Source organism: Haemaphysalis longicornis, unplaced genomic scaffold (assembly GCF_048455015.1).
Source record: "Haemaphysalis longicornis isolate Haplotype H1 unplaced genomic scaffold, Haemaphysalis longicornis Haplotype H1 scaffold_9, whole genome shotgun sequence".
Taxonomy (NCBI): domain Eukaryota; kingdom Metazoa; phylum Arthropoda; class Arachnida; order Ixodida; family Ixodidae; genus Haemaphysalis; species Haemaphysalis longicornis.
In genome coordinates this window covers 169,470,478-169,496,994 of record NW_027526460.1, presented here as the reverse complement: position 1 = coordinate 169,496,994, position 26,517 = coordinate 169,470,478, and the positions used below count along the sequence as shown (strand labels likewise).

The window sequence follows — 26,517 nt, the reverse complement described above, 5'->3', positions numbered from 1 at the left end:
CCGATTCTAACGCGCATCTGATTTTTGGACCTATTTTTCCGGAAAAAAAGTGCGCGTTAGAATCGGGTAAGTACGGTACTTGGATGCACATTTTACAGGGACTTACTCAACCTTGAGTGCCCTCGCGGCGTGGCACAGCCGTCAGCTGCGCTAGGTTGACGGGCCCTCAAAAATCCAAAACTTGGTGTACACTGTTGATTTATATATTGAATCATAGCCAAGGAACGTAGGAACAATTTGTATATTTTAAAATACCTGAAATAATTTTTTGTCTAGGTAAAAGTGCCGATTTGTGTTTTTCGTATACTTTTCTTGGGGGCTTTTTTCTGATTACTTGACGAATAAACTGTAAGTAATTGTACCTTTAACAAAACTGCTGCTTTGTGTTTGGAAGAGCAATCTATAAGCTACAATTTCATGCATAGCAAGGCTACGTGTGTCCAGTAGTTAAAGAGAAAAAAAACGTTTTGTGGAAGCCCTTAAAATCGGCCGTTTTTCCGCCGTAACGAAAGAGTTAAGCGTGCAGTGAATAAGCAGAGCGCCCTGGAAATGGTCAGCCCCGGTTCTGACGACCCAGAGGCCCCATGCGGCACAAGCCTGCCCCCCCCTCACTGCGTTGCACACACATCAAATCACTGCCAAGCCACCTAAGCTGAGCTGTGGTATCACATCCCTCTCTCTTGTGGTAAGCAGCACGCAGGACAGACGGGCCGGTGTTTAAATTACAGGCCACGCAAACACACTTGTAACGTCAAGAATGGTCGCGGTGGTTTCCTGGCACTGCATTGCAGCACCTGTGGCTGTAAACTGGATGTTCAACAATGTTTCGTCACTGGAAAAAAACGAAAATACACCAACGTGCGAAGTCATCGAGGCAGAACGATTTCCAGAGTGGGCAGCACCCCCTGCCTGCTGTGAATTCCTCGTCCCGTGCCTGCTTTGCGCTCTGTCTACAGGAAGGTGTCCCAAACAAGCCCCACTTCACACTCTCGTCAGCAGCGGAAAGGCGTGACCGACAGTGCCCACCGCCACCTGCGTGGCCTGCTGGTGTGGCCCGCCTTCAGACTGCAGCTTCCACCGACTGGGGAGCCCGGCTGCGTCCTGGGCACTGGCTCTGATGCCCAGTGGCTCTGGTGCTTGGAAGGACCCCACTGGCCTTCCAGCTTTCAAATGCGCTGCCCCCTGGGTTTCCTTGGGGTTGCCACTGGTGCCAGTTTCGTTCTCGTAACTTGACAAAAAATTCAATTTTAGAGCACCACTGCGGGTGGTAAAATTGATAGCAACTGCAGTGATCCTCCCCTGTGAAATCCTGTGTCACTCCATTTAAACTAGCACGTGCCACCTCTCCTGCCATCTGTGAGCGAACAGCGGAAAGAGGGTAATACAAAGGGAGGCGTGGCACATCCTATGGAAACTAGATACTACGTGCAGCCGGGAGTGCCGTGAGCCAGGAGAGACCAGCCGCTGCCAGCTACGTCCAGGGGCCCGCACGACAGCAAGTGGACAGCCGTTGGTCCCACCGTGCCGTAAGCCACTGGACACTAAAGCGAGTTGGGAATGCCTCTCCAGTGTGGTTTGTTTTCTTTTGCCGCTCAAACAAAGCCCCCATTTCCTCTTGCAACGTTGCGTGCGGTAATGTTTTTACAAGGACTGTTGCCTACAAGGACTGTTGCAAGGACTACCTGCACAACCTGGTGATGGGCAATGTGACTTCCGCAGGCCTCTCTTATTTTTCCCGCACTTCTGGCGCCTTGCCATTGTAGACTGAGCGATAGAAAACAAAAGAGCAAGTGAAAACTGTCAAGTGCGTGCTCTCTGCAGTGCAAGTTTTACTCGGAAGTAGCTGTACAAGTGGCGTGCGGGTGCTGCGCCCGGGAGTAGGCATCCCTGCGTTTCCACAGCCTCGGAGAGCCCCCAGGGCCAGTGCCTGTGGCTCAAACGGCCTCCCACCCCCCCGGGGCACCCACCTGAGGGGCACGGTGTTCCACAGCCAGAAGGGCGCTCCTCCTCCTGGCCCAACTGCCGGCGGCTGCTGGCCCAGGTAGGCAAGCAGCATGGCTTCCCGCTTGGCACGCGCCCACGACCTGCACACGGGTGCCGGTCCCATTGCCAGCAGGCAGGCCAACATGGCACAGGCCCAAACAGGCTGTCGCGGCCGACGCGAGAGAGGACAGCGCTTTGTCCTCTCTCCCCCAAGCGCCCCTGGAAGGCTGTGCCCCCACTCCCAAGCGTCGCACTGCTGCTACTGCTGCCAGTCAGTGTTAGGAAATTGCACATCCACATGGCAAAACGAGCAATGCCAAGCACCACACGAGGGAAACAAGCTTTCGCTTTGCACAAAACCCGCTTCCTCCCATTAAAAAAGAACTGCACTCAGGGGGGCCATGTGCGTAACATCACACTTAACTCTCTCGTTACCATGCCTATTCAAATCACTCACCGGGGATCAATGCTTTATATCACCGATTTTGCCATGTTGCAGTCACTTGTTGTGCACCCAATGCACTCCAGTTTGGAACCAGTTGTCCTGCTCCAGCAACACTGAGCTTTCTCACGGCGTTTTTCACAAGCTCAGGTGCACGTGTTGTAGCAAAATGGGGCGTGGCTACCGTGCTTGACAAAAGAGCACGCCGATTAGGGCTATCCTCCATTACATTCTCACTTCCTGGATCAAAAGACTACCAGCAAGTTAAAGATCACACTATGGTATCAGCAGGGGTGAGACAGCTTAACCAGATTTGGGAACAGTTTTTGGAGCTGCGAAATCACAATTTTGGAGCACAAGAACCTTGATTTGGAGCAGAAGAACGTCATTTATTATGTTACCTTAGGAGCCTAAAAAATCAAATTTTTGGCTACTCAGGGGGTGGGGAGCAGGGGGAAGTGCACTTTTTAGTCGGTTATGAACGTACGTAACACTGAAACAGCCTTTCAATAAAGTTTTTCTGCCACAAAATCACAAGGTGCAAACTGCACTACATTTTTACACACCATTTTTAAATTCTTAGGCTCTATGCATAGATAGCATGGAGCGCCGTTGAGAATATCGAATTAAAAAATTAAGCAATCGTAAGGCATTTTTAATTATCATGTGAATGTCTACATTATTATTTTTGTAATTCCAGACTTGGCTTTACGCACAAGTGTATTACCTTGGCAAAAGTTGCGCAAAGCGAGGTGACAGTCGTCGCACCCCAGCAGCCCCCCCTTTCAAACCCCAAGGTGAACATTCACCACGATCGTAATTTGAGCAACGTTGGCACATTTAGCCGCCTCCCTCTTGGGCTCAAATTTCACTTCGGATAGATGAACCTGTATCAGATAGTGTGCAATATCAGCCCGTCGCGTTAATGGACACTGCTTGAACCTTTAGCGGCAATGCCGCCTGCAGGGTCGATCGACCCATTCCCACCGATCGCAAGCTCTCTAGAGTCAAAGGCAGCAATAACTCAGCATTTTATAACACAGCAACGAGTCCGAAATTTCACTTTCGGCACGCACCGCACCTCACACTCAAGGCCGATACACGGTGAATTTGCGGGCACCACACTGTTTTTGATGAACTCCTGTCTTTCGAATCGCGCTGCTTCCCGCAACAGATCAAATTACTAAATGTAAACCCAAGCACCCCCATAACCAAAACCACCGGTAGAAATCGGCGAAGAGCACTCTACCTGAAACACGACCCACTGCTTCGCCCGGCGGCCATGTTTTCATATCTTCACCACACCAAGATGGCAGCGCTTAGTGATATCGTTCCGGAGATACGGCCCTCCGAAAATTCCCACTTTTTCATTAACTTGCACAAGAAGTCTGTCGCCTCAGCACACATAAGTATTTTTTATACAGGACTTTGCAATGGTTTTCGATAGGAAAACTTTAAAAACTCGCAGGATATAAACATGTGCAACCCGACATTGTGACTTTTGAAAAAACTATCTCGGGGCGATTTTTACGGATTTTTTATTTAACGATCAATCAACTAAACCTTTACAAACAGCATCACCTTGGGGGTGCTGGAAAATTATGCCATCGGTAAGCATTTTCCCCCACTGAAACTGACGGGAGCGATAAAATCCTTCGCTCCCAGACTGTTTTGGAGCAGTTTGGCGCAATTTTTGCAATTTTTAAGCTTTTGGAGCAGCCTGGCGCAAGAAAACAAATTTGTATCAAAACTGCGCAATGCGCGCAGCTGTCTCACCCCTGTATCAGCTTCGTGATCCGATAGTACTGGAGGTGATAATTACCTGAAACTGACACCAGCTATTCACTAGTGAGCTTTATTTTGGAGAACACGCAGCTTTGTTCTGCCAAAGCTTATTTCCGAAGGTCCCCCAAGTGTCTAACAAGTGGACCTGGCAATTTCAACCAGTTTCCAGCAGTCTCAGCTTCGTTTCTGGATGGTGAAATTCACAGCTCACCCATGCTTCCCACAAGTGTGGCATCCGTTCTTTTTTCTTTCGAAAATTTCAGGGGGAGGAAGGGGGGGGGAGGGTACAAAAACTGAAATTTCCGTGACCGATGCGAAGGGTTCATTCTGTGCACCAACACTTTTTAACACACCCGATGCGACTGGCTACCTCAAGGGCTAACACTGCAGTTTGTTATTTTCACGCTCTGGGCATGCACAAAGTGAACCACACAATGAAAAAGAAAGAAAGGAAGGCAGGACAGAGAATGGCAGAGTTTTGGTGCGCAAAGACTAGGAGCCCCGCAGCTGTCTAAACACGAGCACGAATGGCGGCTCGAACAGCTTCTCTTCGGGGCTCATGTGCTGGATGGCAATTTGGTGCTGGTGCTACAAGGCCCTGCTGGGGCAGTGCCAGTGTCTCGAGAACTGCTTGGCGTATATTCAAGTCCACAGAGAGAGTGCAGTGCTCATGGCTACTCTGGGAAAACAGCAAAGTTACTTTTGCAAAATCATCATTGCCTTCACATGGCCAAACATCCCCAAGGCGGCAGTTTTGTTTCCCACGTCCCAGGTGTTTTCTTTAGCGGCACGCACGGCCGTCGCAAGTTCTGCCACGCATGGGCAGAGAGAGAAGCAGCCCGCCCCTGCGAACCGTCCACTCATTTCCCACATGGGACACCAGAGCCCTCCCCCCTGACATCACCTGGCCCTGCGGGTGGCCCCTGGCAGGCGGTGGTAGGCAGCGGCAGCGACGCGGCCCCCCCGGCCCCCCCGGGAGGTGCTCCAGCCGCACGCGGCCCCCAGCCGGGCGTCGTCCAGCAGGGGCAGGTCCCCGTCGGCCCCCTCGGCCACCAGCTGCACCACGTCCGTGGGCCCCACCCAGCGCAGCACGTCCACCAGCAGCGACAGGCCCAGCCCTGCAGGGACAGGGGGGCCACAAGGGCCGGCCACACGTTTACCCGACACAACGCGTTGCTGGCGGTGGTCCTGCCGCGAGCGTGCGAGGCACTGAACGGGCTAGGTGGCATGCGTGGCCTGTGTGAGCACTGGCTTTGCGCGCACACGCGTTGGTGGGCGTCAGGATCCAGGAGCCCAATGTCACGCAGGAGGCAAAAGGGACCACAGCCAGCGAGGCTGTGGCGGGAGGGGCCGAGTAACAGGCCAGTCTCGCTCGTCATACATGGACAGCACATCTGCGTGAGCCCACTGGGGGATGTGGGGGACAAGCTGTTGCGAATTTGTCCCGGGCAAAGCAGGAATCCATTTTGTACAGTTAAAAAATTCCACTACAATGAAACTGACAAAACGTGCAAAAAAGTTCGTTGACGCAAAATCTGCCCGAACACATCACGGAAGAGTAACAAAAATAGCCCCATATATTATCCGCATCATTGACCGCATGATGCAATGTTTAGAAAATGGAGTGACGCGCAATTACGTCGTGATTATCCAGATAATCGTGATTATCTAGATATGATTTGAATGTATTGATGTTTGACATTCTTAGTATGTCCCACCCCTGTAACAGCCGAAAGGCTAACAGTATTCGGAAATAAATAAAATAAATAAATAACAAACATGCCAATGATCATTTCTTTTTTATCCGCACATAAACAGCACGTTACTGGGGAGGTGTGTGAAAAATTGCAGTTGCAAAACACTGCTGTACTTGCAGTTACCTGCTAGGAGTATGCTCCTGGATAGAATGACGCGGGTTTGAAGACAAAACACAAAAACATTATTTTCACTTTTGATTTTGAAGACTGGTAGAAGGAAAACTGCAATGACAGCTGCTCACAATGCATACCCGACGAAGCAACACCAGGAAGGCACATTTCAACTGGACAGATCAGCTGTAGCTCCAGCGTGCCGAGCCAGGCCTGCGCCCCGTGTAAAGACGGCCAGCCACATCGCTATCACCCGGAAACAACGGCGTTCATCCACGAGTTTGCTTCTGTTGATGGGTGGCGGTGCGGGTCAAAGGCGCACTTTTTCAGGTGTATGAAAATCCACAGACAACTGTAGCTATGCTTATTCCATTGTAAACTAAACTTTCCAGCCCAGCCCCACTGAGTGAAAATTTCGTTTAAGTGGAAACAAACCAGACAAATGGTTTGCTGTGGCAAGGACCTTGCTGCATTGACTTCTGTGGCTAGCTGACGGGCGCTTGAAAATGTTTTGCAGGAGCGGAGTTCGTTGCAGCAGGGTTGGACAGTACAGATAGTGGAAATCGCCACTGCGATTGTGAAACCGAGCTGGACAAGGCAAGAGGAGCTTTTGGTGGCCTGTCTTATACATGCCTGTCCTCTTCTCCCCCAACAACATGCTTTATTGAAGCAGTGCACAAAGCCACTTTGCTAGGCTTGTGCGAATATTCGGGCGCTTCGAATATTCGAACGAATATTACAGTATTCGAATTCGCTTCGAATCGAATATAAAATTTCCGATATTTCGAAGTATTCGGGATGAACGAATATCAAAACTTCGTTCAAGTTTCGGTTTCGTTAGGCACGCCGCAGTGCTATCGACATCAGTCCTACATATTGACTACATGTGGAGCCAAGACAAGCTAAGCCACATTCAAAGCGTTGTCGCTTCGTCCCAGTAGGGTCCCTAGAAATTGTGCTAGTCTGCCGTCCGCCGGCCGCGAAGGGGGCTCCTCCGTGATGCATGCAGCGGCGGCGCTGCAGTCAATCGGAGCGCGGTGGCTGGCCGGCGCGATGGGCAGCGGCGGACGGCGCTCTGCCGTGCCGCTGCTGCCTTCGTAGTTCTGCCGTATTTCTGGGCGGGTTCAGCCCATTTTAACTGCCCCTTTTCGAACCCTATCCGTTTCTGTCGACAAACCAGATTAGCCAAATAAGTTGGTTCTTACCAGTACGAAGTGTTTTAACCGGAGCGTGAAGTGACAGGAGTACGTTTTCGCGTATTATGAAGGATCGAGCCTTGCAAAAACCCCGGAATCGTGTCGCTATGCTAGCCCCCGAGTATGTGTCGAACCGATTTCGACACATACTCGGGGGCTTCGGGAACACTGTCGGCAAGGCATCGTTTTCCAGCTTGGAAATATTATGCGGGACTTCAGCTAGCAAACAACCGTTCTTTGTGAATACCCCCGCCGTTGTTAACTCATGGATTAGTCAGCGCGTGAAAATGTGTGTGGTGTGTGGCGGCGCTCCGCTTTTTTATATGGCTTTTTGGAACCGTCTTTCTTTGCAAGTTTCTCAAGATGTTGTCCCCTGTACGTGTATGTAAATAAAGCAGCTCGAACCGGTGCCTCATGACCTTTCGCATCGTTGATCTGGAGGCCCTTAAGCGCACGTCTTCGCGGCCCCCTCAGTTACGTCCAGTCAGCTGGGAATCTGTTAAATGTAAATGCCGAATAAAAAAACAAGACGTGTGCACATGCATACGAAGTTTTATCACCTTCAGTCATCAGATACAGTGATTTCTCCATAACTCGAACTCGGATATCTCGAAATATCGGTTAAGTCGAAACCTTTTTTTGCCGTGCATATACCTGCCATAGGCGACATTTTCCACGCTTTGTCTCGAAACGCCTTTTTGGGGATCACGGATATCTCGAAATGTTGACAATAGGACGCAATGCAACATCCGCTGCAGGCAGCTGATAAGCTCTCGGTTAAAGCTTAGCTCCCATTACGCGCCGAACACCGTCGCGAACGACAAATTTGCACGGGGTACGCACTGTGCGCGGCCGATGTCCCGTTAGCGGAGTGCTGTCCGGCGCCTACATCGTTGATATAGCTTGGGAAGACGCTTCTGATCATGTGGGCGACGACGTGTCTCAAAAAGTCCCAAAAACGGCAGGAACAAGAAAAACATATGCTTTGCCTGCTTCACAGCAAAGATAGAATATAGCGTTGGCGACCAACAGTTGATGCGGCATTGAGAAGCTCGAGAACACTTTTTTGGGACCAGATGTGAACGCGAAACAGGCGAGCATCACGCAGTTCTTTTTCTGCAATACCTAAAAAAAATTGTTTTTTCTGCAAATTATTTTTGCCTGTATTCCGGAAGCGTCCCTGTGCATTGGAGCGTTTGTTACCAACACTAGCTCTCATTCCAGTGACCTGGCCATACATTTTTCGCTTAACCCAACACTCCGCTTACCTCGAAATTTTCAAAAATTTGGGTACTATCAAACCTCTTCTGCATGCCTGTAATTTTCGTGAATACCACGATTTGAAACATTCGCCAGCATTGGGTACGTGAAACTGATTTTTAATAAAACCCGGCTGCAAATCAGTAACTTCGCTTGCAAGTCATTACACAGGTTCTTTTTGATCACCCACACACTCGGAGAGAATTGCGAGACGCACGCGGGGAAAGCAAAACGGGAGAATATTTGTGTTATGGCCAATCATATAATCGTGGCTGTTTGAAACCAAGGAGTAAAAATATTGAGGTTTATTTATATTGTCATGACCATATATACCTTGCTTTATCCCCCCTCCCCCCGCACTCTGTTCAAGTATATAGGAACAAGTTTTTGCTGGCACAACATTTTACTCAAGCTTTCGCTTTTCTTCTTGTCAGCCCACCAGCCGGCTGCGTGCTTGTCACCGTCAATGACGTTCGGGAATGACCCGGTAGTTTCGATGTGGAACAAACACAGCTTATGGTGCCGCAGGGAGTTCTTTTTGTACGGGATCTCACTGTCTGAACATTGGTGGTTGAACGCGAAGCTTTCTTGTGAGCGCTTCCTTGTCGTCTGAGTTTTGACTGTGACTCATTGAGCTTTCACTCTGACTCGCACGCATTTTGGACTTATGATCGCGCCGGATTTGAAATCGACCCTTTGCCGTTTGATTTCACGCGAAGAAAGCTTCGTGTTCAACCATCGTTGCGGAGTGGAGGAGTGGATAATTTTTCTGACTAATTACATGTGCACGTCCATGCACTCCTCTCCAAATCCAAATTGCTTTGACCATGTTGGAATTGCGCATTGAGATAGACGTCGGCTTCAAAACGCGATGGAGCCAGCTTCGATTATGATCACGCGAAGCGTTTTTTTTTTCCCTCTCACTTTACTCACAAACATCACCGTCGTCAGAGACAGTTGGCTTTCCCGCAGTGCTTTTTCGAGGCGACATAGGCCATCAGTGAGACATAGAAAGCTTTACTTTAATAATGGTCCAAGCGGTGGTAGTGAAACGGCTACGCTGGTTGCTGCGGTTTCATCCTTCGGTCTCACTCGCGAAATTCAACGGCCGCAAAGAGGCTCCGTAGCCCAATTCGCGAAAAACTCAGGGCGTGAAACTAAAAGGTCTTATAGTACTATCGTACCTTCAATTGTGAGCTGATGTACCTCGTACCATTCCATTTCACCGCTCTAAGTGGCCGACAAACCCCGATGCGCGCTCGCGTTCCGCGGCAGAGTGGCAGTATAGCGCGCGGCACAGGCCCGCCTGCGGCCGCTCTTGCTCCGGCCGCTCGGGCGCTCCGATTGCTCGCAGCGCCCTCTGCGCAGCGCTGTGCGTGCATCAGCGGCGCGGACACGCCTTCCCATAGAGAAAGCGCGCGGACGGCAGACTAGCACAATTTCTAGGGACCCTAGTCCCAGCCTTCGCGCATGTACGGCAGGGTAGTCGAGACTCCTGTTTCCTTGTTTCAAACAATGAAATTGTTCCCACTGCAACAATGGGAAAAATTTCGGCTCTCGCGAACGGGCCTGCGCGGCCCGGCGGATGATACAAACGAGCCGGCGAGGCGCCCGACTGACGAACGAGCGAGAGACGGTGACGTACGGGCTCTTTCTCCAGGAACGGCCGAGCTGTTGTTTTCTGTTCGCGAAAACACGCCGCGGACTCCACAGGCGCGCTGACGCCGCCGCGAAACCACCCGCACGCTGCCGGCCGGCCGCGGCAACCAGGCGGCACCTTCGGTACCGAAGTGGTGCGGGGTGCTCGAGCCACCGCTTCTAACCGCTACTTAAGATACCGCTCAAAGCACACACGAAGTTTATTGTGCGGTAAACAAGCTAACAATGTGGGCGAAAATGGTGCTATAAAAAATCATCCGCGCCGCGAGTGAAAGTGCCAATGAAATATCTGCCGGGGTGCTAAGCCTAAACGTCTCCTGTGGAGCCAGCCAGCTGTCTCGAGCGCTTCGAAACTGCCGCCCTGAGGTGCACGCCTTCCCATTTGCGCCAGGCTCCTCCCACTGCCACGCGCGTCATTTTCTGACAGAGGCACAGCCGAGGCGGGCGTTAAAATCGCGCGCGCAACGCCGACGTGCATGAATCGCGTGCAAAAACGCTCCTGAAGTGAGCTTGGGCACCGCGAGTGAATAAACGAAAGTCCAGAAATTACCGCTCGGCAACATGGAGGTTAAGAACACGCAGAAAAACGTCACGGATTTCTCCATGCGAAAATAAGACAAGAATTAAATGAAAACTTTTTTCAGTGCTCAATTTCTTGGTCTGTGTTGGTTCATACGAATTTCGGATGATACGAATATTTTTCGCAGTCCCGCGATATTCGTATCATCGAGATTTTACTGTAGAACTTTTTTACCGGAATGTCTCAGTGACACCTGACAGCTATTCGAATTCGCTTCCAAAGTATTCGACCCCTAGGACTATTCGCTTCGAATTCGCTTCGAACTAAAATATCACTATTCGCACAAGCCTACACTTTGCAAAGGCGCTGTTCACACTACATGAGTAGCACACCCAGTGAACACTGTAGGAACACAGCAGCACCTTTCAGGACTCTTTTTTCATTTGCTGGAGAAATTTGTCGGCTGCGTGAGGAAGGCGTTCCGTATGCCGAGTAAGAAGAGAGCTTTCTACAAATCTCGACTGGAAAAGAGCGGGGTTCAGTGTGCCAACACCGCCCCGCCACCTGTAAAGAGAAGGGGAAATTCGTGCATTGAAGCTGTTGAGCAGGACTCTGCTTACTCCGAGAGCACTATACAGTAGAATCTCGATGATACGATTCTGGGTGATACGAATTTCGGGATGATACGAATTTCTGAAAAGTCCCGGCAAAATTGCATTGTTTGCAATGGGAAAAATTTCGGCTGTTACGAACGGACCTGCGCGGCCCGGCGGATGATACGAACGAGCCGGCGAGGCGCCCGACTGCCGAACAAGCAAGTGACGGCTCTCTCTCCCCATTGGTCACTCTTCTTTCTCCAGAAACGGCCGGGCTGTTGTTTTCTGCTCGCGAAAACGCGCCCCGCACGCCCCATGCGCGCCGCGAAACCTCTCGCACGCTGCGCGCGCCGCGGCCGGCGGCGGCAACATGGCGGCGGCTTCGGCCGCGAAGTGGCACGGCCGCTTGAGCGACTGCTTCTAGCCGCTCTTTAAAATGCCCCTCAAGGCAGACACGAAGTTTCTTGTGCAGTAAAGGAGCTGATAACGTTGGCGAAAATGGTACTATAAAACACCATCCGCGCCGTTAGTGAAAGCGCCCATAAAATATCTGCCGGAGTGCTAAGCCTAAACATCTCGGGCGGAGCCAGCGGGCTGTCTCGAGCGTTTCGCAAGTCGTCAGCGTCTTTTTCTGACCGAGGTAGGAGATACCGCGAGCGCGAAATCGTCAATGCGGCCTTGAAAATACAGCGCGCGCAAAGCCGAGGCGTGCGAATCGCGTGCAAAAACGCACCATGCGGTTCACGCTTGACTGTTGCGGCGTGTAGCGAGCTTGGACACCGGGAGTGAGGAGACAAGCGCGAAGCTAGGCGAAGCGTTACGCGCTCCAGAAAGGACTGCTTTGTGACGTGGGGGTTTAAAAAAATGCAGAAAAAATCACGGATTTGTTCACGCGAAAGTAAGAAAAGAAATAAACGAAAACTTTTTTCAGTGCTCAATTTTTTGGTCTGTGTTGGTTCATACGAATTTCGGATGATACGAATATTTTTCGCGGTCCCGCGAGATTCGTATCATCGAGATTCTACTGTACTACTTTCAGTAAGGCAAGTATGGAGAAGCAGCATGTGTTGATTCTCTCCAGGAAGCTGAGCTTAAAGGGAAGGTGAAGCGGATTTAGAATTAAAAGAAAAGTTGACTAGCAGCAAGTACACATTGAATAGTTCATGTGTACGAAATATTTTCGCAATACATGCAATAGAAGCGGCGCAATGAGCAAACAAAAGTGGCCCGATGCCCCGCTCCCATCTCGCCGCGCGATGCCGGAAGACCGAAGAGCGCGGGCGAAAACCGGCTGAAAAACGTCATACCTGGACTTCCGGCCGGATCGGCCGCCTCGGCCATGCTCTTTTCGCCGTGTTTCCTTGTGAATGATACATGTTGTTGTGGTTGATAGCACTCATTTTTACAATGTTCGTGTTCAAAAAGTATGCACGAACGCCAAACGAGGCATACGTTATCATGCCGTATTCCTAAGCAGAATAATGCCACGCCGGGATGCTTGATAACATACGGAAGCGACAGCCGAGGTGGCTGTGCTTGATGACAGAGAATATACTACACTACGTTAAATACTTTGTAAACCGCTCCAATGCGGTTTTTTTTTTTATGCGACAGACGTGAATGTTCACATTAGATTCTAGATTTAGGAAGGATGGGGAATACTGCTGTACTTTGGCCAGGGATGTTTCGTTCCATTCCAGAAACCAAGTCACATTTGTTCAGGAAATACTTGTTTCGTTAAACGCGTCGGTTTTCTTTCCCTATGGGCTCAGGACAGTGTTAAAAAAAACAATTTTTTGGCGAAACTAAAACAAGGGGCCAATCCTGATAGAAGTTATCTCCCGGCTAAGAGGTAAACAGTATTCCTACAAAGTAAAAGAACCAAGACAACCAGATTACTTATTTTGCAAGTATACATGTCACGATCACGGTGTAGTTTGTCTGGAATTTAAAAAAAAACACCACTCCGAACCACCACCGTGCCATAATTTGTGTTGACTGCGGGGGCCTAATTTTTTGCCCAAGATTCCGTGTGGCTGCATATTATAACCTGGCAAGCACTTGTTGTCACTGAACCTCAAGTGTGCTCCAGTGATAGTCGGTGATATATATAATGATGATACTCAAAAAATTAAGAGCGAAGAGTAAATATACGGCCTCTGTCCGACTAGCGCAGTAAATGCTTAAATCTAGAAATGCTGAAACAGGCCAACGATTCATTATCACAAACGTTTGGTGATTGTTACCTAAAGTAACGTAACTACAACGTAACTGCCTTGTCCGAATGGTCTGTTAATTATAACGAGATGGCCGTAATATTGTAGCAGAATGCGCAACGCACAAGCGAAAATCAAGCCCTACTACAGCCAATAATGCTGAGCAGGCACTAGTATGCTGCAGTGTTTTCAGAATAAATGCATGTGAAGCAGTAAGACGCCACTCATCGAAGTGCAGCTAGCGATCGCGGAGGCGCCGTAGCGCCGCTGCCGAAATGGCGCGCGCGTGTGGGTCTGTGTACGGGGATGAGTAACGGGGCTGGGGTGGGCGACAACGAACAAAGGAAATGCGGAAGCAGAGTCTGCTTGTTGGTTTATGCGTGTACCGGCAAGATGTGTCTCGCATTTACGTTTACAGCGCATGAACGCTATTTTTTCGCGCAGTGCACGTACGCGCTTTTCGCTGCTAGATTGTTTATAAAACGCCCATTAATCTTCGGCATAAATGGTTTTGTGTATAATAAGAAACAGTTAAGGCAGTACATAATATTAACATAAGGTATAAAATCCCCCTATGCTGGTTGCCTAATTCAAAAATATTTTGATGGAACCCACTAGTCGACGTCACAGTCACTGCTTTGGGGTTCTCTGTCGTGTAAAGCAAATTTAAGCTCCAAGATAATTGAACCAACAGCACGGGAAATTATAAAACAAACTTCCAGTCATGTGCGAAAATCAAACTGCAAGCTAAATTGCCCCAAAGGCAACCGTGCGATCGTTCACAATGCTTCCGACAACCCGCGCGGCTGAAGGGTGTCCTCCTTTGACGTCATGACGGGCGCAACCAATCAGGGGCGTCAAAAGACGAAAAGCGCGCGTCATTCAAACGGGTCCGCGCTTTTTGCAAGATAAATGCCACTTGGACTCATGTACGATAAATTTCAATGTGATATTCGGAATCAGCGCGCAAGAAACTATATAACTGTTAATCTAACTCAATTTTTTTGGAAAGCGCTTCAGCTTCCCTTTAAGTACACCCTCCCAAATTTTTGATAATATCACGGGAGTGATCACCGACTGGCATGTAAGCGTTGATCGGTGGCACAGCCGTCACGGCCGTTAGGTTGGTGGGCCCGCAAATATCCAAAAATTGGTGTACAGCAATGATGCATACATTTAATGATAGCTTAGGAACGTAGAAACGGCTTGTACATCTTAGAATTCCTAAAATAATTTTTAGGCTCAGTACAACTGCCTGTGCACAGAGCGTGTATACTTCTTTTGTGCATTTTTTCCCGGTTTATTTGACCAATGAAGTAAATAATTGTACCTTTTACAACCAAACTGCTGTCATGTGTTTGAAAGAGCAATCTATAAGCTACAATGCTATGCATAGCAATGCTAAATGTGTCGAGTAGCTCAAGAGAAAAAAAATGCTCTGTGAAAGCACTCAAAATCGGCCATTTTTTCATGGGTGCGAAAGAGTGGCGTTTGAAGGCAGCTTGCGATATAGCTGGATTCGTGCATGTTTTGCACCATCTATGGTGATGCAACTCCTGTCAGCCATGACGGAGTCCTCAAGGTCCGCCTCCCCTCATAGTGGCGCTGCCACGTGTGCTCGCCACCAGTACTGAGCCACCTGGCGACACACTTGGCCAGGAATGGCTGCACGCCTGCGTCTGCGGCGGTGTCGCGCTCGGCCAAGAAGAACCTTTGGATGCGGCCAGTGGACACGGTCGCCAATGACAGGCCGTGCTCCCTCCCCCCTGCAGTTTCCCCCACTTGCCGTTCAGCCAGCCCATGGTGTTGACGAGCAGAGGCGTCTCGGGCGGGGCCACCTGGCAGGCATACTCGACCAGGGACTTCACCGCCTGGCTGTACGAGTCCGGCTGGCTCACGGGGCTCACGTGGCCCACAAACAGGGCCCTGCACCGAGGGCCAGGGGAACGATACAGGGCAGCCCCCTGGAATACAGTCTAGTCCACCAACAACAACAATACCCAAAAGACAAAAAAATTTCATCCTTATAACCCGTAAGTGCTACAATCGGGTTGCGGAAACAAGACAAAGCAGAGACCAAAGCATCTTATTGGCATGCAAGCAAGGTCGTACTACTACTTGAGGAAAAGAAGCAATAGTCGGTCGGCTTTCTTGGCTGCACGCAAAGCCGGCGCATGTCTTTTCCAAGAGCACCCACAAGTGCTTCACTGAGCTAAGCGAAAGGTCCTTGGCAGAAACTTGGTACCCGAGGAACTGCAGTATCCTGCGTTGGTCCTTTCGCGAAGGCACTGCGCCGCATCTCACTGAACTGCGCCTCGTTGCGTGAGCACTGTCCTCTTTCCCCTCCCTCACTGCAGATTGTTCCCACCACGCTTCAATGCAACATTTCTTCCTCTCTGCGTAGAATGAAGGCGGCTGCGACGTTCCCTTGCCTCCCAAGCTGCACTCTGTGCTCATGCCCACAGAGGCCGCCACACCGCCGCTGGTTACGTAAATTCGGTCTAGTACACTTACAACAATATTCCAGCACTAAGGAAGTTCTATCATTATGTGGGTTGCACAAAACGAAAGATGGAACAAAGAACAAAACATTTATTTTGCACGCAAGCAAGGTTGTACACTACTTAATTGCAGAAAAGAAGCCATCATCGGTCAGCTTTGATTGCTTCCCGCAAAGTTGGTGCCCACCTTTTTCAAGAGCATCTAGGACGTAGCTGAGCAAGGGGTCTTTGGCGAAAACAAAGTCCCTGAGGGAATGTGTCATGCGTTGGGCCTCCTGCGGAGCCACCACCCGAGCAGGCTGCCCAACCGCGTCGTAGGAATCGTCACTGTCCCCGCTGCCCGCAGCACGTACGAGCGCAACGATCGCCTCTTTGGCGAGGCACTGGGACGTTTCCAAACATCGTCTGCATAACGAAAATCGATTGGGCCTGACGCATCTTGGTTGAACGCGCCCCGTCATTGTCGGGTGCTTCGCAAGCCTCGCCCAACATCGCTTCCTCCCGAAGCAATTTTGCACCATCGAGGCATGGAACCCACGCCCCGTTGCGAAGACACATAGCATGGCCCCCAGCAGTGCTGCTTTCAGAGCTGGATGCTCCTAGCCTCCTTGTGTGGCGCTGTCGGTGTTGAACAGTAGTGTGCCCAGGACGTGGCGGCAACCGAGCACGATCACACTGGCACCCATGGCTGCATGCCCGCAGTGGTGTGTCCACGCACTCGCTGAATTCCACGAGCTGCTCGTGAAACAGTGCCTGCACCATCCACGCCTTCCCACTGTGGCAGTACCGCACCAGGAGCGTGGGTCGTTTGATTTCCCAGGGACAGAAGCTGGACACCTGTCGCTACCGTCCACGCTGGCTTCCCACCCTCACATGGGTCTCCCTCGACTGTCGAGAGAAGCAACAGCAAAGGAAGTCCCGTTCCATCCCTGTTGCGTACACACCACAGCCAGTGTACTTGCCCACCAGCGTTTTGCTTCCTCGTTGAGGGACTGGAACCCAGCTCCAAGTCGGTCTCGTGAAGCAGGCAGGCGTCGCCTTCGCTGCGCGCTCATGGGAGCGCCTAGGAGCCATTCATCTTCCGCTTCTTTGCGGCCGCTCCGTCGGACTCCTGTGGTGCCCCTTGCCCATGCCGCTGCAGCTGCTCCCAGTCAGATTGGTAGCGGAGTGCGTGCAGTCTTTTTCTGTTCTGCTGCAGCCTTGCGAAGAGCGTGCCGCAGGTGCCTGGGCCACGACAGCCCTTCCACCAGTCAAAGCCCACAACAGGCGAATGCGCAAGCGAGCAGGCGTGGGGACGAGGCCAAAGCAGCGGCTCCATCAAGAAAACATTTCCTTCCTCTACGAGGGGGCTTCTGAGTAAGCTCAGAGCTGGTTAAGGCAGAAGATTGCTCTCCTCCTCTCGCTTCCCATACAGTGTAACCTCGTTACAACAGATCTGCTTACGACAGATATTCCGATACAGCACACCAATTTGCGATGTTTGCTTTGCATTCCTATCTATGCTGTGGATTCTGTTATAACAGACATTTGGATATAACAGGCTAGTTTAAAAGGATAGCAAGTCCATTTTCGCACCTCTACAGAGGACTTTTCAAGTGTAAACATGTTCTTTCCTTTGATGCGTTAGCAATGTTTCTGTTTCTTATTTACAAGGGTGATCAAACAAAAACAATTTGGAACTGATGACGACTAAGTAAAAAGACCGAATTTCAAGAACGCCACTCATCGGAACGCCGCAGCTATTAGCAAACTTCCTTTCATCATTTTCTTTGGTAACGCACCTCCTCACACGGTTCATCAGTTCATCGTGAGGAATAGAGCAATACAGATCCTCCACATTGATGCTGAACATTTGGCACGTGCCGGGCATCAAAAACATATCTTGAGACCGTAGGCAGTCCAGGTGCTTTTGCAAATACCCCGACACTATCCTTTGCCAGGAGCTCCGTCCGGAAACAATAGCTTGAAAGCGTTTTAGCAGAAACAATAGCTTGAAAGCGTTTTAGCAGAAAAGAACAAATCCAGTGCCAGACCTTTTTCCTGCTTTGCATTGCCCGCAAGACGTTCCAGGTTGTGCGTATTTAGTAGGGAAATCGCCCGTTCCATTACCTTTGAGGCTTTTACATCTACAGGCCAGGAATTCTTTCGAACAGCATCAAAAGCTTTCACGGAAAGCATTCTGTCTGGAACGATGACGAAACGACCTGCTTTATCCAGGGTCATTACGTGCAGCCAGTTACTCACGGCAAACTCGACCCACTCGCAGACCGGCTGGGGCTCTCCTCCCCTTTTTCAATCACCACGGTGCCTGCTCCAGCAAACGCATGCAACGGCCACAGCCGTTGCGTAAATTTGCTGATGGACCCTGGCGGATGAAGAGGACCACGTGCTCCCGAGCATCGCATCATCGCGGTTCCACTGTGTCAACCGACGCAAAGCCATTGCTCGGGAGTTGGCACGGTGGCCGGGAACCAGCAGCTACATTGAGACCCCTGTCTCTAACTGTGCCAAGTGTGCTGAAACCGCGTTCAAAGCGCAGAGCCCACGATGCCTTCTCAGACTCCAAGTCTGAGGATGTCGGAGTAGACGTCGGAGTAGAGCTTTTATGCCTGAAAGGTCAAGATTATGTTCAGCTGGTCGACTGCAGGTCCCGCTTCGCTGGAGTCATGAGTCTGCGCTCGACCACAGCACCAGCTGTCACTGCACCCGTCAGGAGCGTCTTCGCACGTCATGGCATCCCAAGGGTGGTTCTCACCCAAAGTCTCTTCTACCTTTGCACGAGCTCATGGCTTCGGACACGTCACCAGCAGTGCCTGATTCCCACAGTTTTCCAGGGCACAAGGCAGACGATCGCTCCTTGACGCTGCCGACAGGAGTCCCCAAGGCCAACCGAAGGAGGCAGGCTCCAACCGGAGGCAAGTCTGGCGAGCAGGGCTCGACCCACGTCGCCCGCCAATGGTTCTGGGCCAATCTCACGTCGTAGAGCCCCAACGCAGCCGGCTACACCTCGTGCCAGTGACCAGCATCCCAGTGTCGGAGGTCGAGCCTGGCCCTACCCGGGGTGAGCCCTGCGGAGGCGAGAGGGGCACAGCTGGCTCCCCCCGCGCAGCCTTTCGTGGCTTCCCCTCAGCACCAGTCTTCAGGTGTACGGGACCCAGAGGACTGGACTTGTTGTGACTGCGTGGTGTAGGCAGTGGTGTTCATTCCGAAACAAGGGGGGACGTAGTGCGCACAAGGGAAATAAAGCTTTGGGGTGACGAAGCGCACACTTTGCGTGCAGCGCTGAGGGCCGAGCGGCCCTTTTGTTTCACTGAAAGATGGCACGTTCCGCAAGCCTCTCAACCTTTGTTTGAAAGCCTCGTCGGCTGAGAAAGGAGTAACGAGAGCTGCCGTTTCCCTCTGCCATTTCTTCGTGAGCAGGCCGCAAAGCGGCCAGAGTGAGCTGGGCCCTGCGTTGGATGCCAGCTTGGTGTGGCGGCAGACACTCTTCGTTGGTGGCGCCTTCCTGGGAACACATCCAGGATGGGCCTCTACCTGGTAGCAGGCGCTGGCCCCTGGAGTTGGTCGTATAATTTCCTGACCATCTCGTTTCTGGTCGAGATCGCGCTTTTTTACTTGCACTGGCTGCCCTGGTGCAAGCAGCGCAGCAGGCGTTCATTCGTTTTACTTACAGATAAGTACTCTGCACTCGTCTGCACCAGTGCAGGTAAAGAAAGTGCCTCTGACATCCACTTTTGCCACTGCCTGTGTCAAGTATAGTTGCGCTAGCGATCAGCAGGAGCAGCAGGCGAAACATTTCAATGGGATGTGGCATCACATGTTGAGATGTGTGCTTGATGCGATTTCTGTCTTTTCAGAAACTGTTGGAATTCATTTCCGAACCCTTTAGTTTTCTGTAGTGCCCGCATCATCGCGTTTTTTTTTTTCTTTCCTTCTGTGTCGCCTGTTTTGTCCATCGTTTCCCTTTTATACCCTGTGGCAAAATGACCCCCCCCCATGATAAGTTTCTGCCTACATTCCTTTTACATTTGCAGGTTTCCAGAAAACACTTGGGCACACCACACCCACCCCGTTCCACCATGATGAAGTCGCGGCTTGTGATACCACAAAGTGCAGGAGAGTAAATGGGCCATCGACAACTGTTTTCACGTTTTTGGCCTTTCCCGTGTTAATAGGGAACTGCAAGTGGCATATTAGTATTCACAACACTCTAGCCTACCGATATAGGCGAACGTGCTCGTACACTTTTAGTGTCACTTCAAGCTTTTGTTGAACTGCTAACTTTTGTAACTTTGCGCTGCTGAGCACGAGGTCGCGGGTTCGATTCCTGGCCGCGGCGGTCGCTTTTCTGATGGAGGCGAAAAGCAAAAACGCCCGTGTGTACGAGATTTCGGCGCACGTTAAAGATCCCCAGATGGTCAAAATTAATCCGGAGCCCTCCACTACGGCGCGCCTCATCGCCTGCGTTGCGTCGGCACGTTAAACCCTACAATCAAATCAAAATCAACTTTTGTAACTAAACAAGTGCAATTGCATTACATGGTTCTGGACTCTTGATGCAAGAGATTGGTCCCCATGCATTTCGAAGGCAATGTGATTCTATGTTAGCTAGGAGCCTGGGAGCTTATTGTAGGAACACTATAGGAGCACTAGGAGCCTACAGTCAAAACCCGCGATAACGAAATCCCGCTGGTACGAAATTCCCGCGGCAACGAAATATTTTCGCATCCCCGGCGAACGTCCATAGACGCCCATGTATTTTATATCTCGCGGCAACGAAACGTTTTTGGAAACTGATCCCGCGTTAACGAAATTCGGTGCAAGTTTGGTCGGCATTTTACCTACTCATTGGAGGGTAACTGTATCCAAAAAGTGCTCAAGTGCATTTTTTTTGGACTGAAAGTGCGTAAACTTCAGCCACAGCACGTTTGCATGGCCGCCGCCATATTTGTTTACAAAAGACCGCGCAGCCGGCGGCCGTGGAGGCAGCCTCGCAGCGGCACCACCAGGGGGTGACACATGGTGACTCAAGTCGCGGCTTTGGTTTGGGCTACGCTGGCCCACTACCGCTGAACAGAGCGCGTGCGTTTGTTGTTTGTGTGTGGCGATTGGCATGTTTGCTCTCAGTAAGATGCCTTCGCCAGCCCAAAAGTGGAGGTTTTTATCGCTACGAGATAATGTAGCCATCATCGCCCAAATCAGTGGCCCAAGGGAGGATAGCGCCGACGAGTTTGGAAACGCCTGCAACTAGCTCAACCATTTTGAAAAGCAAGGATCACAGCAGTTTTCAATGGCGCACGTGCGCAAAACGAAACAGTGACAGCTGTGACCTTTCTGGACGTCTAGAAAGCGGTGCTCACTAATTTTTGTAAACAGTATTGGTGCAACGAGGTGCCACTGTGTCTGGCAAAGTTCGTAAACAGAAGAAGCTGGGCTCCACTTGCATGATCGGATGTACTCGGTGCCGAGGGCCAGGGCGGAAAACGTGCAGAGAAGGTGAACCCTCGGAATGTTTTGGATGCGTTTGACACGATCTCGTTCTTGGGCGCGCACGACGACTAGCAATGAACCACTTGTACAGTGATAGCTGAACTGTGACGTTGGCTGCAAGGTAAGGCTCACGAAGTAATATAACCGACTTTAGGAAATAAATTTTTGGTTTGTGGCCAATTTTCCGGTCGTTTATGTTTCATTCTCGCGGCAACGAAATTTCCGCAAAAGCGAATTTTCTTGCTTTCCCCGGCGGTTTCGTTATTGCGGGGTTCGACTGTATTTATCACAGCAGGCTACATTTCATGTCATATTCAGCCTAGGCCTCCCATCAAGGGGCCGATGATGAAATTGTGCCTTACTTCCAAGGGTGCAAAAAACTGAGGGACAACCATGCAGAGGTCCTTGCAGTGTCAATACTTGGCATCAACTGACTGCAAGATATCGGTCCCAACTGTTGGCTTCCTCAGCTAAGCACCCCAAGCGTGTCAGTCCTGGTAACAAGAGCTGCCCCTGTGAAAATGTGTCCGGCAGCGCCCCCAACGCTGTGGCTCTCGCATTGGCAGGGCTCTTTGTGCCGCCAACTGGAGTGTCCACAACCAAACTGAAAATTCCCCAGGTTCCTCGACGGAGCCCTGACTGCACCACCCCTGATCAGAGTGTCCCACGTGGAACCCCACGATGGCCAGGAAAGGCCTCGTGAAGCCAGCACGCCAAGGCAGTCCCCAAACATTTCCTGCACTGAAGGAGTGACCGGCGTGCTCTTCCAAGCCACGTTTCCCCACCTTTCCCTGCACTGCTTCTGGCTCTAAGAGTCCCGTAGGGTCCCACCCAACAGAGCAAGCTCCCAGAAGGCAGAGGAGGAACGGTAGAGGGACTCACTTGAGAGGCGTCTGGACATGCGTGAACGGGGGGCCTGCAAAAGACAGAGCTTGGCATGTGACACCCCACTCCTCCACTGGGCGCTGAGACATGTGCCGCCTCCTTGGCCCCCTTCCCCCTCCCGACACCACTGGCAGGCCCAAGCCCAGCTCTCTTGGTGCCGACAGAGCTCGCTGTACGCCGGATAGCAACAGGGGTGTCCAGAGTTTGGTTTTGGACAGCGAAGCGCTGCCGTCCCTGCCAATCCTTGAGCCTGCTGCTGACCCAGCGACTGCCAAACTCTTCCCGTCGCACTGAGACCGTCACTTCATGTTCTCTCGCTTATAACCCACCCCGGCATGTAACCCGCACCACCACTTTAGGTCCACAAATAAACAAAATGAGTATCCCTGCATATCGTATGCAGGAAAGGCTGGACCAAAGCTACTGCTCGAGCAACAAGGCACATTTGTTGACGCAGAAAAACCTACCTGTATTTTGCACACTGAATACATTTTCTGCGCTGCCGAAGACACAATCACCCACCGTCACTGCTCTTGCTAGAGCTGTCACTTTCCCACAATATTATCCTCACTTCCGTCAGTGCTGTTCACAGCGAAGCATTTCTTGAAACTCTTGCGAGCCACCTCCCGTGCCTCGACAATCCACTTACAAAACAGCGCAACATCAGGCCTATGGGCCCCAACAGCCTCGATTCAGCGTAAAGACACGTGACGTGTGCTTCGAATAATCCATTCAGTGAAATGTCAAGAGACATCCCCACCTAACACAATTATTATACAGCAAAAAGGCAAAGTTAGAAACAGTTTACACTAAATTAGGCATCTAAAAATGGACCAGCAGGGTTCGTACAGGTTTCGAAGAGAAAAATTCAAGGGTTTTCAAGGACTTTCAAGCCCCTGTGGGAGGATTTTTCAAGGCCCTCTGCGCGAGGTTATTTTGATTTTTTTACATCAAAGATCTGCAGACAAGGCTTTCAAAAGGCCCGACATATTTATTGCACAAAGAAAAAAATCTCACAATGCAAATTTGCTTGCACTGAACAGAAAAAATAAGAATAGGTTTATCATATATCACAATGCAGATTTGTTCATGTCACACACAATAGAAAATTGTTCTATTGCCCCAAATAGCATTAACTGCACTAATAGCATTAAATAACTCCCCTGCTTGCGATGACATCCGGTACGACATGTGGGATGTGACGACTTTCAGAGTCCAAATAATTTCAGCGTCAGTAACAAGCTCGTGCGTTTTGCAAGCGTCGTTTAGGCTTGGTGACGGCAACGGAGCCGTGGTAGCGGACTGCCCTGTCTCTCTCGCGACAGCAGTGAGATGGCTGTCCAACACGCGACCTTGCGTTATATTCACTGCAGCAATATGCTTGGCACTTTTCATGTGGCTTTTCAAAGCCGATTCACCCATGGCAGTCACATCAAAGGTTTTGCAGCAAAGCTTGCACTTAGCCCGATGCGGACTTGTTGTGCCCGGTGCAATCCACTGCTTGTAGTCGTCATGGTGGAGCCACGTAGTCTGAAACTTGCTTTTCCCGGGCATTGTCTCACATATCAACACATCACTTTCACTGAACCGAAGAAGCCACGTTCAAAAAGCGCTGAAATCACGATTAGACGAATACTAGCGCACGGACGCGGCCGTATGACTCAGCGAGTGATGGCGAGGTAGCGATGCGATAGCGATGGGGATGGAAACGGCTCGTTGTCTTCAGTGTTGCCAGCTGCCTAACAGAATCGGCTACAGAGGTATAAAAACCGGTGTTTTCTTGACTGCGGTTCAGAATGAATGAATAAACAAGAACAAAAGTTCAGCAACAAAGTCCGTTTTCTTGATGACAATTACTAAATTAAATCTAGAATTCAAGAAATTCAAGACTTTTCAAGGACTTGTAAAAAATTCAAGGTTTTCAAGGGCCTTGAAAACAGACTTCTGGAATTCAAGGGTATTCAAGGTTTTCAAGGACCTGTGCGCACCCTGATCCAGTATGGCGGTGAAAGCCACTGCCTCATTTCAAACAAGATTACACTCGTACCTATCACCACCACAGCATGAAACGGTGTTTTCATGGTTATTTTGAATACTGGCACTCACGCTCTTTACTCTTGAATGGCGCTTTTCCGTTGCCTAATATTTCTGCTCAGGCTGTTATATTGTGGAGCTGTGCGTGAACAATGAGCTCTGTCAGTCCGGCCTAGTCGCTACTGCTGCTGTAGAGGCCTCAGAGCCCAATGCACACTGCCGTGAAGCTGCACGAAAGGAAATAACTCACACATAATCTCCACCTCTACTTTACACTCGAAATTTCTGCATTTTTCGTGTGGCTTATACGCGCAAAAATACGGTACTACTATGATGTTGGTTTGAGAGGATCTACTGGAGGGTCCAGCCACTTATTACACTTGGACTTTCATGGTTGGAAGCCCCTGCTGCCAGTCTCTCTCGCTGCAAGTAACTGCATGCGTGCAAGGTGAGAAGGAGCAACAGCGAAAGCTGCCCGGAAGAAGAGGGGGGTCTGGGGACGGCAAATGCATCACAATTAGGGGGAGATAGGGTGGAACATTTCAGCCTTGCTGCCTTTTCCCACCAATTTCAAATTGTTAGGTCAGTCAATAAGTTATCAAGGTAACTAGAGATAATGGTCGTGTTTGCTGAAACAATAAACAGTAAGCTGTTAGTCGTAACACTTCCCCCTTTATACTTTCTAATACTCTGAATGCTGGCGAGTGTCATGCTACAAGCATTTTTTTTCACGCACCACTTAGGAGCAATTCTACAGCTTGTTAAACTTGGTGGCACCAGAGGCCATTGCAGGTGTGCAAATCATGATTTTTTTTTGTTTTGAAGCAAACACGAAGTGAGCAATGATTTTGTTCAAATAGTTGCACATCAAAGCGAACATTTAGCAATTTCCAATATGAAAATTTAAATTTACTGTCTTCAGCATGCATGCTTCAGTTACTATGGCACGTGAAAAAATAAAAAGCTGTTATTTGTGAAAAATTTTTTACGGCTTAAAACAAACACAGAGAATTGGAGTTATCCTGCCGCTTTTAGCTTTATTTATGATAGCATATCTTATACATGGGGTCAGCTTTCATCTCATGTGCTTAGCTCAGCCACTGTGTTTCAGTATTAGTGTAATGAGGGTGTATATTCAGGCAAGCATATGTATTTCAGAGACAAATGTAAACGTCAGTTCTATGCATGTTCTTGTTTCAGGGAGGAAGCCATGCATTATTCAAACTCTCGCCTTCATGGCATCCCCACATTGCTTGTGGGCCCCTTTCCCAGCAGTACAACATGTGAATTTCACCTTGACATGCGCACTGCACCCACACACGAGAAGCTGTGCCATGCCTGATATGGGCACCACAGCAAACGTCCAGGCTGGCGGTTTGCAAGCACAGCAGTGCCAACGTTTCTCTTAAGGAAAGCTCCATCACAGAGCCGGAAGCTAGACAACTTTACAGCTTCCCTCGTGGTCCACATAGAACCACAACAAGAAACCAGGAGCATTGCAGATTCAAAGCAGACCAGCCCCTGCAAGCACACACGCAGGCAGCTGGAGCATGCCAAGGCGATGCCAAGGCCTCTTCCTCCTCTGGCTGCTTGGCCGCACATCACCGGAGCAGTGCAGGAAAGCCACTAGCAGAGAACGCGGGGCCATGGCTTCACACCATCAAATGGTGCTGTGGAAATTTGGTCCACGTTCTCCAACACTGGTGCTGAATCAAATATTGCGCTGCTCACTTCGTATCCGAAAGTGGCCAGCCACCATTCCAAACACCCGATGGGTGTTAAAATTGCCTCCAAGTGATGCATCAAGAAGCTACTTCTGCCATCCCACTCGCCAGGGTTCGAGGTATTGGAAAATATGAAGACTGCAGTTTTATGACCAACATATTTTTCGTCTATTGTTCTGGCAAGCAATCTGTAATCATCTTCAGAAATAACTGACTGACCTAACAGATAATTGCACACTTGAAATCAGTGGGGGAAAAAAAAAAAAAAAAAACCCAGCAGCAAGACTGAGAATTTTCACCCAGTTCACTAGGAAAGTGCAAGAAACCTTTCAAAGACCTCCTAAAGTCCATACTCCTT

General features: G+C 50.2%; 1 protein-coding gene across 3 annotated transcripts in view; it reads right to left on the bottom strand.

The window, feature by feature from the left end:
* Positions 1 to 26,517, bottom strand: part of LOC144152516 (uncharacterized) — a 143,771-nt gene that overhangs the window by 42,045 nt on the left and 75,209 nt on the right. For all 3 annotated transcript variants that reach the window (XR_013319182.1, XM_077683808.1, XM_077683809.1), the window contains exons 8-11: positions 22,399 to 22,432; positions 15,312 to 15,451; positions 5,115 to 5,328; positions 1,968 to 2,084 (exon numbers count right to left, since the gene is read on the bottom strand). Coding sequence is in view for 2 of the 3 variants with exons in the window: in XM_077683808.1 (XP_077539934.1) it covers positions 1,968 to 2,084; positions 5,115 to 5,328; positions 15,312 to 15,451; positions 22,399 to 22,432 (505 nt within the window). In the remaining variant the exon portion in view is untranslated. The remainder of the gene's footprint in view (positions 1 to 1,967; positions 2,085 to 5,114; positions 5,329 to 15,311; positions 15,452 to 22,398; positions 22,433 to 26,517) is intronic.